The 15412-nt window shown below is 40.4% G+C and overlaps 1 protein-coding gene and 1 long non-coding RNA gene across 2 annotated transcripts; one reads left to right on the top strand and one right to left on the bottom strand.

Moving 5' to 3' along the window:
- Positions 1-1057: 1057 nt before the first annotated feature.
- LOC138965863 (uncharacterized) lies at positions 1058-3079 on the bottom strand. The gene is made up of 3 exons (XR_011455541.1): positions 2457-3079; positions 1861-1974; positions 1058-1471 (listed from the first exon to the last, which is right to left on the bottom strand). It is a non-coding gene; the product is annotated as an uncharacterized lncRNA (long non-coding RNA).
- A 144-nt stretch (positions 3080-3223) lies between these two features.
- Positions 3224-13383, top strand: LOC138965938 (cysteine-rich venom protein-like). The gene is made up of 6 exons (XM_070338019.1): positions 3224-3299; positions 6657-6688; positions 6938-7105; positions 8233-8326; positions 12791-12951; positions 13279-13383. Exons 1-6 carry the CDS (start codon positions 3263-3265, stop codon positions 13381-13383), a joined length of 597 nt encoding a protein of 198 aa, XP_070194120.1. The 5' UTR covers positions 3224-3262.
- The last annotated feature ends 2029 nt before the right edge of the window (positions 13384-15412 follow it).

Genomic DNA, 15412 nt, shown 5'->3' with positions numbered 1-15412 from the left:
GCCAGAAAAAGCCATTTGGCTTCGGAATCGGCTATTCTAACCGGGCGCATCGTGCGCGCCGCAAAATGTTCCCATGTACCCCAGAGATCGGGGCCCAAATCGGCCGGGTTTGGGAGGAGATACCGATGCAAGGCCCCAAAACGGTCACGTATTATAATATAGATACGTTACTGTACATACCCAATAAACATGCCAGAACTGGGCCATTGATGGCTTTTTGCTGGCAATGCCAGTTGCCAGAACTACTGCGATGAAAGGCCCATTGATGGCCCAATGCTGGCATATTACCCGTATGCACATTGGCAAATTGATGGGCCATCACTGGCAAGCCAGCATTTTGCCAGCAAAAACCCATCATTTATTTGCTGGCTTTTTGGTGGCTTGCCAGCATTTTGCCAGCAATTTGCCAGCAAAAAGCCATCATTTATTTGATGGCTTTTTGACGGCTTGCCAGCATTTTGCCATCATTTTGCCAGAATTTTGCCAGCAAAAACCCATCATTTATTTGATGGCTTATTGATGGCTTGCCCTAAAAAAACAGCATTTTGCCAGCATTTATCCAGCATTTTGCCAGCATTTATCCAGCATTTTGCCGGTTTTTAGGTCCATATAAAACCCCGCATTTTCCAATATATTTTCCGTTATTGGCCCTTTACCTGCTGAAATTACCGGGCCAGTTGTGGCCCGGCAAAATGCCATATTTCTGCCATTACCATTGCCAGCAAAATGCCAATAAGTAACAGTTAATATAACAATACCACTGATTCTGGTAGGATGACGGCTCTATTCATGTACTCTACCTGCACAGTCTTGTTAGCCCATAGATGGTTGTTGAAAGTCTATAAATATGCTTTGTTTTGTCATTTTTACTGTGAATGTAATAATAATGACAAAAAACAGCACATCTATGAACTTTTCAACCCATGCTGGCGGCAAAACGTGCGCAAATAAAGCAAAGGTCAATGCCGTCAAGCTGTACATTAGCAATACATATGCGTAATTGTCAAATTCATCAGTATTAAAAAATGCAATTGAAATGCTAATCACATTTGTCGTATAACTTATCTGGCAAGTAAAGGCAGTGGTTTTGACAGAATATCGTCATCAACGCAGTTATAGCGGGCACAACAACAATACAGTAATATAGATTAAAAAACAAATGTAAAGCTTCCGAACAGCAACGACTCATTCTCGAAGCATTACAGAAACGTACGCTTTGTTTTCAGTTGCTCATTGTTTTATTTTATTTGTACAGCGTTCCGAATTTCACACTCGAAACATGATGACCAAAGGCAGGAATATTTCTTGTTCACTTCCCAGTAAACTTCCGTAGGATTGTCTTGATTCTGTCATTTCTCTGTTCGCATCCGCAACGTTGAGATAACGCTTCTTTTCTTTGTCCTGACGTAGTAGCCTACGGTAAGTCTGTTTGTGAAGCAATTGAAACTCAAGTCCTCCTACCGCTCACCTTCTGAAACATGAAAGCAATCGAGTTTTGTTGGTTTTAATTCATTATTCCATATCACACACACACACACACACACACACACACACACACACACACACACACACACACACACACACACACACACACACACACACTCAAACAAACACAAGCATACACGCACGCATGCAAGCAAACCAGCACTCGCACACACACACACACACACACACACACACACACACACACACACACACACACACACAAACACACACACACACACACACACACACACACACACACACACACACACAGGCATTCTCACAGAGAGGACGACTTCTTGTAATCAATATTTTCTGAACTGACTCAAACGCCAAGCAGAAGAAAGGGGTCAACGGGAATATGTATTTTGATCTAACCTGCGAAGCTTACGTTGTCTCGGACAGCTCTCCTGCGTTTCTTTCAGGAACTGAGACCCAGGCGCGCTGCATCTTATCCAGTTGGGCAGTAAGACACTTGCACAAATCCTTGTCCTGGAGTGAATAGACACATACTCAATGTCAACATTCACAAGATGCAATTTGTTTGGTTACAAGTAAGCTTATGGTGTTTATGCCAATGGTGCTTTTCTTTTGACAGAGCACAGGAGAAGGTATCGTTCACTGGACCACTACTTACATAGTCTTTCTATGGTAGTAGTGGTCCAGTGATACCTTCGCCTGTGGACAGAGACACAACAAACTCAATCACACAAAGAAAGGAAAAAGACACACACACACACACACACACACACACACACACACACACACACACACGCGCGCGCGCGCGCGCGCGCGCGCAGAGGCATTCTTACAGAGAGGTCGACTTCTTATAATCTATTAGTATTATATTTTGCAAACTGACTCAAACGTCCAGCAGAAGAAAGGTGAAAAGAAGACCAACAACGGAGGAGAAGAACAAGAAGATATTAGCGCCGTTGCAACAACCTGCTCACATAACTGTTTGTGAAACTCACCATGCTTGCTTCTAGCCGGAGGAGATCGGACGCGTACTGCAATAGAAGAAGGTGCTTTAGACATTCCTTGAATGCAAAACAAATAAGCGGACATCAGAACCACCGCGGGCCGGATTTAGTTGACAATGCGTCATCATCACGAGTGACGTCAAGCTGTTTCGACAATTGTTTGTAGATTACGTCACTCCACGAGAGAAAGTCATACCGCTGTGCTCTCGCAGATCTTCTTGCCGGCAATAATCCAGAACTGGCCCAGTGACAGTGTTGGTGTGCCAGCAAAATCCCACCTATAATTGCCAGCAAAACGCCACCGATGGCCCAATGCTGGCAAACCAGCACTGGGCCATCAATGGCGTGCCAACAGTGGGCCAACTAAGGAATTTTACTGGCCGACAATATTACTGGAATGCCAGAGATGGGCCAGTAATGGCAAGCCATAACTGGGCCTTTGTTGGCAAACCATAATTGGCCCAGCATTGTTTGTTTTTATGGCCAGCTTTACCAAACTTGCCAGCAAAAAAACAGCAATGGCCCAGTTCTGGCATGTTTATTGGGTACCTGCCAACGCTTTCATACATTGTTCTGGTTCTGTGTAATTGCTTCTGCGTTAAAACATCCAAGGTAATTTAATGCAACATGACAGCTGGAATATGATCTGCCCTGCAATTAAGTAAATTGTCCACGTGTTACATCTACCTGGTTTTTTTCTAATTATCTTAGGGGAATTATTTATAAATCGTGTATACGCTATATAAGGCACACAATTCAGCACTATCTCTACAATTGCTGCGACACTTTTCCTGACCATGGCTTCAAAACACATTTTCGGAGGACTTTTCTTGGGTATGCTATGTAAGATTAAGTAAGACATTAAACTTGCTTGAACATTCGTTTATTTAGTCAACCATTTGTACAATTTATTAAAAAAAATTCAGGTTAGAAGTGACTGTTTTGCAGCATCAAAATGCAACTTTTAAAAAGTATTGTCATCAGAATCAGAGTTTACAAATCCACGTTTGTTGGCGCTGCGGAGTCTGAAAATCACCGTCGACCAGTATCATAGTCTAAAAGTCATTATTTTGTCGGCATCAGAGTCTGTTTATCAAAAGTCACTGTTTGTTGGTCTTAAAATCAGTGTCGGCCAGCATCGGAGTCTCAACAAAACTTTTGATCAGCATCGAAGTATTAACAATACTTTTGGTCACCATCAAAGTCTTAAAACCACTGTCGAAAAGCTCCCTAAAGTCACTGTTTGCTGGCATTAAATCTAAAACTTGCTATTTGCTGACTTCAGAGAAAAAATAAATTAGTTTGTCGGGATCAGAGTCTGAAAGTCATTGTGTTGAGGCTTTGAAACAAATGTTAAGCGATTTGAAATCTTGTTTAACACTTTGAAACAAATGTTGATGTTTTTACAAATATTTTGGAGTCTTGACGCAAATTTGGGCGTTTTGAATTTTTTTTTTTTTAGCGTTTTAAAACATGGTTTGGAATTTGGAAACAAATTAAATATTCGGCGTTTTGAAACACACTTGTACTGCTTTGAAACTTTCTTTTCTTTTTCTTTCTTTATTTGGTGTTTAACGTCGTTTTCAAGGTTATATCGCGACGGGGAAAGGGGGGGAGATGGGATAGAGCCACTTGTCAATTGTTTCTTGTTCACAAAAGCACTAATCAAAAATTTGCTCCAGGGGCTTGCAACGTAGTACAATGTATTACCTTACTGGGAGAATGCAAGTTTCCAGTACAAAGGACTTAACATTTCTTACATACTGCTTGACTAAAATCTTTACAAAAATTGACTATATTCTATACAAGAAACACTTAACAAGGGTAAAAAGAGAAACAGAATCCGTTAGTCGCCTCTTACGACATGCTGGGGAGCATCGGGTAAATTCTTCCCCCTAACCCGCGAGGGGTTGCTTTGAAACATATTTCGGCGTTTTGAAACACGCTTGTAGCGCCTTGAAATACATTTTGGCCTTTTGAAACAAATGTCAGCGTTTTAAAAAAAATGTCGGCGTTTTGAAAAAATAATTTCGGCGTTTTGCCGAATGCCGACGCCAAAAAGCACCTCTGTTAGTATTTGTGAAACCCGATACTCGTCGTGTTCTTTTGACACACCTGTGATTGCTGTTAGTAGAATTTATGTTATCTGTACGGACGTGTATACAAGTTCTATTTGGATTACAAATCTGGGTTTTAAGTGTTAAGATATAACTTGATAAACGCAGCAAGAAAACAGAACCACATGTCAGACATGTTGAAATATTGTTAAATGGTAGCGAAAACCTTTCTCTTCGCACCAACAAGCTTATTTTTGAAAGTGTCCAATCGTTTATCTGTAAATCTGGTCGTTTTTATATTTAGTCAAGTTTTGACTAAATATTTTAACATCGAGGGGGAATCGAAACGAGGGTCGTGGTGTATGTGCGTGTGTGTGTGTGTCTGTGTGTGTGTGTGTGTGTGTGTGTAGAGCGATTCAGACTAAACTACTGGACCGATCTTTATGAAATTTGACATGAGAGTTCCTGGGTATGAAATCCCCGAACGTTTTCTTCATTTTTTTGATAAATGTCTTTGATGACGTCATATCCGGCTTTTCGTGAAAGTTGAGGCGGCACTGTCACGCCCTCATTTTTCAACCAAATTGGTTGAAATTTTGGTCAAGTAATCTTCGACGAAGCCCGGGGTTCGGTATTGCATTTCAGCTTGGTGGCTTAAAAATTAATTAATGACTTTGGTCATTAAAAATCGGAAAATTGTAAAAAAAAATAAAAATTTATAAAACGATCCAAATTTACGTTTATCATATTCTCCATCATTTGCTGATTCCAAAAACATATAAATATGTTATATTCGGATTAAAAACAAGCTCTGAAAATTAAATATATAAAAATAAAAATTATTATCAAAATTAAATTGTCCAAATCAATTTAAAAACACTTTCATCTTATTCCTTGTCGGTTCCCGATTCCAAAAACATATAGATATGATATGTTTGGATTAAAAACACGCTCAGAAAGTTAAAACAAAGAGAGGTACAGAAAAGCGTGCTATCCTTCTTAGCGCAACTACTACCCCGCTCTTCTTGTCAATTTCACTGCCTTTGCCATGAGCGGTGGACTGACGATGCTACGAGTATACGGTCTTGCTGAAAAATGGCAGCTACTTGACTAAATATTGTATTTTCGCCTTACGCGACTTGTTGTTAATTTGACTCAGTACGCATATCCATGCCATGTATTCTATATACATTTTTCAATTATATATTCAGCGAACTACTGCTTATTTGCCACTGGATTACAGTTTACAATGTACTATGTATATATTCTTTTTATATGCGCTAACCACCTTCATCTTTCATATGTACCTACCATTCTTTCGTCCCACCTCCACCCTCCCCCTCTTCCTCCTGCTAGCTTTCTCTTGTTCTTTTTGGTTTGCTTCAACTATGCTGTTTACCTAGATAGTTCCATAGTTTATAAGTAATGTTTGTCCGACATCATATTTTTGTTAATTTGTAACTACGTAGGGCGCGTAATATAAGCGTTCGCTTGAGTTCGTGTCCCTATTGTTTATCGTTGTATTGTTGTACCATGTTTGATTTAATAAAACATTGTTTAAACCAACAGAACCACAATAACTGATTTCTTCTACATGTGTTGACCGACTCACTTTATATTTGGAAGACACAAACTTCAGCCTATGCATGACCCTTTCACAAAGTGACATTGTTGTAGATCAAATGGTCTGACCTTTCTGCAATTTCAAATCAAGTTTCCAAATTCGGCGAACGAGGTTTGACTTTGAGCGGTTTTTACAATGTTGTGCATGGGTTGCATTTTGTTTGGTCACCCTGTACCATGTCGTTCATAGTCGTACATACTGGGACTAGGATTCAATGCCATATGAGCCATCAGCGGAGATGTAAACTTTATATATCCTATGACATAAAAACGCAATTTTCTTTGGAGATCTATTGGGGGAAAATCGAAAGTCTGCTTCACAGAAATAAAACTGTGGATGGGTTATTCCGGGAGCGAGTTTACGCAGCTTTAGCAGTTCAGTTCATGGTTGTGTCTGTCCCCGATGTGCATATAGCCGTGTACATTCTGAAAATAAAAGACATATGTGCACAGAATCAGCTCATTCTCCATCCAAATGTTACATTGTATTTTGTTTTCTTTTTCTTCCTAGTCCTGGCCATGCTGTGTGCATGTCAAGCTGCCGTGAGTATAAATCAATTAATCAGATGTAATAGTTGTTATTTACATACAGCTAATTTTTTAGTATGGTAAGCCTACACCTCAAAATTGCCGCAAGAAATACCCAAGATAGCCTCACAAAACTACCTGTTCTAGATAGATAATTGAGTGGACTTTCATTGTGTACGTTGCTGATTCTGATTTGTATAGATTTCTTATGAGCACTCTGTTACACAAAGAACCAAACAAACATTATGTTACTGTATTTACCAGTGTCCAGCAGACTCCCCCTACGCCAAGCTGTCCCCTTCCCACACAAGGTGTAAGGATGACCGCGGCACGGACATTCCACTGACCACTGCAGACATCAAGGCCATAGTGGACAAACACAATGAAGTCCGCGCTGCTGTTTCTCCTCCTGCGGCAAACATGCAAAAAATGGTCAGTTTTTGTCTTGTTGTTGTTGTTGTTGTTGTTGTTGTTGTTGTTGTTGTTGTTGTTGTTGTTGTTGTTTTTGTTGTTGTTGTTGGTGGGGGTGGTGGAGGTGGTGATGGAATTGTTGTTGTTGTTGTTTGTGGTGCTGTTGTTGGTGTTGTTGTTGGTGGTGGTGTTGTTGTTGTTGTCGTTGTTAATGTTGTTGGTGTTGTTGTTGTTGTTGTTGTTGTTGTTGTTGTTGTTGTTGTTGTTGTTGTTGTTGTTGTTGTTGTTTTAAATGTTGATGATGTTATTGTGTTGTCGAAACAAGAATTCGCTTGTAAAGATTTGTTATATAGTCATTATCATTGTCATTGATACTGAATTATGTAAGCGTCTCGCGACAATCTTTTCAATCGAGCTGTCACATTCGAAGTCAGCTTTACAGAAGCCGTCACGTGACAGAATTGCCACTCGATGTGGTATTTGAAGTGTCTAATTCTTCCGAAAGACGTAGAAAAACCATGTACGTTAGCAAGAATACGGATTCTATAACTTTGCCGACAACATCTTGTGAATTATTTTTATGGACGAAGATTAAACGCTTAAGATATTAAATTGTCCATTTAGCGACGTACGTGATGTCGACCAGGCAGCGGTGCAATTGTGGCGGCAGAGGCAGAACCGATCGCAACAGTAACAACACAGAACGCGTGTTTCCAAATCCGTTCTTTTGCAAAAGCTTCTAAATTCGATATATTGCTTTCTGTAACTCCCCTACTATGAAATTCCTGTACAGATCAAATTGGGCCTCTGACGCTTTAATCCAGTCATCAGTCTCTTGCAAAGTTCAGAGTCCACTTATTAAAGTGGAAGCAACTCGGATCTTTTGCGCAATGTTCGAGTTCAGAAAGGACCACTTGCCTGTATCCCTAACCCTGCCCCCCCCCCCCCCCCTCACACACACGTTTTCGTTATTAATTGTTTGTCTGTGCACTTGAAAGGACGTTGGGTCGATATATTTGTGAATGGATTGTTTTTTCAAAAACAAACGTTCCAACAACCTACCTTTCTTGTTTTTTTATTCTGAATTTTGGAACGTTGGCAGTCTCTTTGTTTTTGGATTTATTTTGTCTGTGATTCTGTTTCTACAGGTGTGGGACGAGGACCTGGCCGAGACAGCCGCCAAGTGGGCCAGGGTTTGCACGGGAAATCATGAAGGGCTCTATATAGATCGAGCGGAACCCAGTGAGTAATGTTTCAAAACGTGACAGACTGGCGATTGGTGTTCGACCTCCAATCGGGACAATATGTTTTTAATATTATTTAGCGCTCTTAAGTCCACTGGGTACCTGTGTGATTCGTTCGTGTTTTTGTGGGCATTTGGGACATTTTGAGGTGTGTGTGTGTGGTGGGGGGGGTTATTGTAAAGACCTTGGAGTTGTTATCAGGATTTGCACTATAAGCAGGTTATGAACCGGGTACCTTACCAACTTCGGGGACGGGGAGGTAAAGGCAGCAAGTTAGAGGAGATGGGCGCCACCCTCATAAAGCGTGAAAGCATTGTCATGGGATTCGTGAGACCCCAACCGCATTCACGGACGGGTTTAAACGCTAGTGGGGCATAGAGTGCAGAACCACTAAGGTAAAGAGACACACACAAAAAAGAGATTTTTTTGTTTAAACATGGTTGGTTGATTGGTTATTATTGTTTATTGTCCGTCGCGATATAACCTTCGTGGTTGAAAACGACGTTAAACACCAAATAAATAAAGAAAGAAAGATTGTTTATTGTACCGGCACGGTTGGCCTAGTGGTAAGGCGTCCGCCCTGTGATCGGGAGGTCGTGGGTTCGAACCCCGGCCGGGTCATACCTAAGACTTTAAAATTGGCAATCTAGTCTAGTGGCTACTCTGCCTGGCGTCTGGCATTATGGGGTTTGTGCTAGGACTGGTTGGTCCGGTGTCATAATAATGTGACTGGGTGAGACATGAAGCCTGTGCTGCAACTTCTGTCTTGTGTGTGGCGCACGTTAAATGTCAAAGCAGCACCGCCCTGATATGGCCCTTCGTTGTCGGCTGGGCGTTAAGCAAACAAACAAACGATTGTTTATTGTCTCTTCAGCAGTTAATGTTATCAGAAATCGATGCAAGTTAACACAAGAAAGGAAGTTGATCCGAGATCAACAGGGCGCAATCATGTTGTTGAACATTGTTTCCATGGGGTTATTATTTGTGTGTGTATATGTGTGTGTGTGTTGCCTGCAATAACTGATTTGCTAAAGGTAGTACATGTACATTGCATCTTCCTGGTCAGAGGGATTGTAAGCATGTGTAAGAGGCATAGACAGGCAGAATGTGTGTAGGAAGCTGTTGGGGAACCGAGGAGCATTTTGTTGAAATTGTGATCAAAGTGATTAATTCAACGAAGCAGCACAGATGTCGACCTGATGTACATGTCATGAGAGTAGTTGCTAATTGATGCCGGTGCTAGTATGTGAATGCACAAACTTGTGTTTGTAATCATGCAGAATATAATTTGAGAGGAATGACAGGAAAATCGAAATGTTTTTTTTTCTTTTAGACAATAGAGTAAAAGTACCACTTAATATACATTTTAAAGTCCCTTTTAACTTAGTTATTACATAAGTTCACTTCCCAGTGCGTGTAGCCAAGACATGATGTGCATCACCGGTACACGTATTAGACACTTTATCCAGATTTACCTTGCATGGAACTAGTACGAATAGCAGACAATCTGATTGCCGAAAGTCACCTTAATGAAAGAACGCTCGTTAAAGCTCTACATACAATTCCACCGTTGCTTACCCTTCGCCTTTTCATGATAGTTTACAATGATGCTGCGATTGTACAGAGAGAGAGCAACTTTGAACTTTATTTATTTATCGAGGGTAACAGAATAAGCAAAGTACGTATACATGCTTTTTTTCGTCCGGCCCTCGCCCATTGAGGGTAACTCGATTAATAACAAGAAGAAAATAATAGAAGTTAAGTTAATTACAATACAATTTATATAATTAACATGTCAAACAATTAAAAAGACATTTCAAAATGCATTATGAATATCAAGCAATGATGTAATATTATCACCTAATTATTTACTTGTTTCCAAGAGAAACAGCATGTACATTTCTTTGAAGGAAGTTTCACTGAATTGCATTTTAATTAAATCAGGAATGGAGTTCCACAATAAGGCGCCAGAATAAGAAAGACTTGATTTGTAAAGGTCAATTCTAGGGTTGGGGTAATTAATTTGTTTAGTTTTATTGAATTATTCAGTTTGAAATTTGAGGCAATGAATGTAGGTGCATTCCCTGACATAATTCTATGCATCATTGCACCTTTGTTATAGGTAAATCTTGATTTGATAGGAAGAATCTTTATTTTTTTTATAATCATACGTAGAGAGAGATGCATTTTTTTTAAAGAATTAATTTAACAGCTCGTCTATGTAAAGAGCACAAGTGTTTCAAAGAGAGAGAGAGAGAGAGAGAGAGACAGAGAGAGAGAGAGAGAGGTAAGAACAGCAGAATTCTCACTATAGAGAGAGGTAAGAACAGCAGAATTCTCACTATGCGCGCGATACATTTCTGGAATCGCTAAATATGATTAAAAATTATTTAGACATATAAAAGCCTGTCAACAGACACTTGCACTCCAGAATGATTGTACAAAAAGAAAACAGGAAAAAAAATAAACAGGACGCAAATAGACCCTAGCGGAGATAAATCCCGAGTCCACCGTGTTCGGAGCGCACGGCTTAACCGTTACGCCACGAAGACTACAGTGATGAGTGAACAATAAAATATTATAAAATAAGAAAACTTAAATTTTTACATAAACATGGAAAAGTTTTTTTGGGCACCACATCGCATTTCACGAAGCGCCCTAGAATAACACAAACACAGGATCATAAAGCATAATCATATCGATTGCAGACAAAAAAAGCCGGCCGACATTAGCGCGTGGGCAAACGCCTGCCGTGAGTCCCCCATGAACCATACATGAGAGCAATCCCATTCTTAAAGGTGGTCGTCTGCATTTTTGCTTTTTGTCAAAAATCTTATGGTTAGATTTCGCTAAAAAGTTATGTCAGATGATGAATGAACCATGGGGAAAAAAGTTATAAAAAAAATATATATATGTAAAAAAAAGATTTTATTTTTGGGTTGCGTGACTCACGCTTTTGTTTTCTGTTTGCTGAGAACATGTGCTTTGCCTAAAAATACTGACCAATCAAATTCATGTCACTGTGCTTATAGCCACGCCCAAACAAGTGCAGCAACAGTTTGACACTGGAGCGCTGTCCACGCTTTTTATATTTAGTCAAGTTTTGACTAAATATTTTAACATCGAGGGGGAATCGAGACGAGGGTCGTGGTGTATGTGCGTGTGTGTGTGTGTCTGTGTGTGTGTGTGTGTGTGTGTGTGTGTGTCTGTCTCTGTGTGTGTGTAGAGCGATTCAGACCAAACTACTGGACCGATCTTTATGAAATTTGACATGAGAGTTCCTGGGAATGATATCCCCGGACTTTTTTTTCGTTTTTTCGATAAATACCTTTGATGACGTCATATCCGGCTTTTTGTAAAAGTTGAGGCGGCACTGTCACACCCTCATTTTTCAATCAAATTGATTGAAATTTTGGCCCAGCAATCTTCGACGAAGGCCGGACTTCGGTATTCCATTTCAGCTTGGTGGCTCAAAAGTTAATTCATGACTTTGGTCATTAAAAATCTGAAAATTGTAAAAAAAAAACTTTGTTTTTAAAACGATCCAAATTTACGTTTATCTTATTCTTCATCATTTTCTGATTCCAAAAACATATAAATATGTTATATTTGGATTAAAAACAAGCTCTGAAAATTAAAAATATAAAAATTATTATTAAAATAAAATTTCCGAAATCGATTTAAAAACAATTTCATATTATTCCTTGTGGGTTCCTGATTCCAAAAACATATAGATGTGATATGTTTGGATTAAAACACGCTCAGAAAGTTAAAAAGAATAGAGATAAAGAAAAGCGTGCTATCCTTCTCAGCGCAACTACTACCCCGCTCTTCTTGTCAATGTCACTGCCTGTGCATCGAGCGGTGGACTGACGATGCTACGAGTATACGCTCTTGCTGTAAAAATGCAGTGAGTTCAGTTTCATTCTGTTAGTTCGACAGCTTGACTAAATGTTGTAATTTCGCCTTACGCGACTTGTTTTTTTTTAACGCACGAAATAAAATGCACGGGATTTGAGAGGAGTTTTGCGCTTGGCATTTTCCAAATAAGGATATCCTACTATGGGTACTACGCTGGAATACTACAATGAATTTTCAAACGGCTACACTGGCTTCGTCTTTCCTGATCGAAAGGGGGTGTATTGTTGATACTTGTAGATATTAGACTCTGCATTTTAATGGTCAAATGGCGATTTCGGTATAAAAATGTAGACAAGGACCTTTAATACTAGGGCGCTATGATGCGCCATAGAAAAAAAACATGGAAGAGAAGGCAGATGAAAAGGAGAGGAACTTTATGGACAGTGCCCTTTCTTCAGAAGGGTGGGGTTTGAGTTGAGGGATGGGGGTACACACGATTTAACAACAAATAAACAACAGGACATAGAGGATCTTTGCCAAACTTTGCATTCAACAGACCAGTTTTTCTTCAACTCCTTTTTGTTGTTGTCTTTTTGGATAGAGTTGCCAGGTGTATCCATCGGTCAAAACATGGCTTTTAGCAGCGGTTTCTCTGGAATGATGGACGCAATTAGCAACAGCTTCAAGAAAGGTTGGCTGGACGAGAAAGCGGACTTCACCTACGGACAGAAGACCTCTAAGGCTGTTGGACATTACACACAGGTCAGCATTGTTGCTTTGGGGGAGGAGGGGGAGATGGGTTGAGCGAGAGGGAGGGGGGGGTTGAAAGATAGAAAGGGGAACGAGAGAGGAGGGTAGAGACAGAGAGAAAAGATAGGGGGGGGGGGGGAGTCAGGGGGAAGGGGACGGAAAAGAGAGAGAGAGAGAAAGAGAGAGAGAGAGAGAGAGAGAGAGAGAGAGAGAGAGAGAGAGAGAGAGAGATAAGAGAAAGAAGAGAATAAAGAAGGAGAATGACAGATTGGGCAAAAGTGGCGATAAACGAGGGAGGAGAGCGAAGAGTACAATTAGTATTTCCAACCTGGCTTGCAGATGATCGCTGCCACGACGCGTCTGATTGGCTGTGGCATGGCGGACTGCTCTGCTGTGGACAACACCTATAAACAGCACAAAGTCTGCAACTATGCTGTTAGGTAAGTTGGTTAAAGGCACGCACACTCCTTGCCGTCAAAACAGTGTGGCTTACTATCTCAGTTCTGGCCAAAATGTGTGTGGGATAAGACCACCCATCCACTTGGACGATATCAAAATTCCACACCCTGGCTGCTTTCTCGACACAGAATTAGTGTCACAAAAAATCCACACCCTAGATGCTTTCTCGACAGAGAATTAGTGTCACAAAAAATCCACACCCTAGCTGCTTTCTCGATAGAGAATTAATGTCACAAAAAATCCACATCCTAGCTGCTTTTTCGACAGAGAATTAGTGTCACAAAAAATCCACACCCTGGCTGCTTTCTCGACAGAGAATTAGTGTCACAAAAATCCACACCCTAGAGCTGCTTTCTCGACACAGAATTAGTGTCACAAAAAATCCACATCTTAGCTGCTTTCTCGACAGAGAATTAGTGTCACAACAAATCCACACCCTATAGCTGCTTTCTCGACAGAGAATTAGTGTCACAAAAAATCCACATCCTAGCTGCTTTCTCTACAGAGAATTAGTGTCACCAAAAATCCACACCCTAGCTGCTTTCTCGACAGAGAATTAGTGTCACAAAAACTCCACACCCTGGAGCTGCTTTCTCGACAGAGAATTAGTGTCACCAAAAATCCACACCCTAGCTGCTTTCTCTACAGAGAATTGGTGTCACAAAAAATCCACACCCTAGCTGTTTTCTCGACAGAGTGAGTTTGTTGTGGGTTTCTTGGACAATTTGGGTCAGAAAAAAGTGTGCGAAATTCAAACCACACTCTGTTTAAAGACTTTTGTTTTTTGGTATGTGTCCACGTGGAGAGATGGCCTAGCTTATTTCACGTTTAAACCTGACCCGAACATAGACGGTGAGCCGGGTTGGTCTACTTTGGGAGAACTGTGCCTTTCACAATCTGTCGCTGGTAGGTAAAGATAGTGCTACCTTTGAACAGCCTTTAAGTTGACAAACATGCTTCTGGTTGTGTGTCGCTTTTGTTGCTGTGTGATAGATGTAGACAGCTCCTTTACACAGCATAACGCGTTTTCCTTGTGGTGGTTGACGCTGCAAGCGATAGCGTTAAACAACACAAGGGGTGTTCATAGCTGTTATCCTGCGTTATGATGAAGTACCCTTAAGTGACCACATTTCTGAAAGGGGGAGGGGATTTAATCAAAAGTAGCCGAGTTTACCAAATCCAAGGTTTAGGCCAAATAAAAATATATGTTGGTTTAGGGTAACCCGACCGACCCTAGTTTTGTCCCGCCGACCCTAAAACTTTTTTTTCATTTATTAAAATAAAACTAAACTTTGGGCACATTTTGCGAACCAGACCGAGACTAAGGGAAGTAACCTCCTTTAAAATCGACTAAATTTAAGCAAGGAAAAAAAAGAAAAAAAGAAAAAACATTCGACCTACCGAACCTATCCTTTTTGCTCACGTTACCCTAAACCAACATATATTTTTATTTGGCCTTAGTCATATTGGCCCAATTCTCAAGTGTCAATGTCAGGTTTACATGACCCGTTAGACTTGTAAGAAAGATCTCTTTTGTTTGATACCACACTCAACGCTTTTCCGCTAAGGTGAACGAACTAAGTAGTTAATTACAATCACAGAGTTATATTATTTTAGATTCCAATTAAACTCACCCTCACGGATCTGATAAACAAAGGGAAGTAAGCGCTCTAAATGCATACGACATGTGTAATAGAGTAGTTGAGAGTTATCCGGAACCAGTCTCATGACACCTGATAGAATAACAATCATTGGAATGAACAAACGACTTTCATCCTCAAAGCGCCTTTTTGGTTCCGGATATCTCTCACTTTATTACACATGACGCATTTATAGAGCTCTACCTTCCCTTTGTTTATATCAGATTTCTAAACAGCGCTCTGCCTAATTTGTTTAAGATTCTTACCATCACGGACTGATGATGATGACGATGACGATGATGATGACGATGATGACGATGATGATGATGATGATGATGATGATGATGATGATGATGATAAAGACGAAGATGATG

The sequence above is a fragment of the Littorina saxatilis genome, linkage group LG5 (assembly GCF_037325665.1).
Source record: "Littorina saxatilis isolate snail1 linkage group LG5, US_GU_Lsax_2.0, whole genome shotgun sequence".
NCBI lineage: Eukaryota > Metazoa > Mollusca > Gastropoda > Littorinimorpha > Littorinidae > Littorina > Littorina saxatilis.
This window is presented reverse-complemented; position numbering and strand designations above follow the sequence as displayed.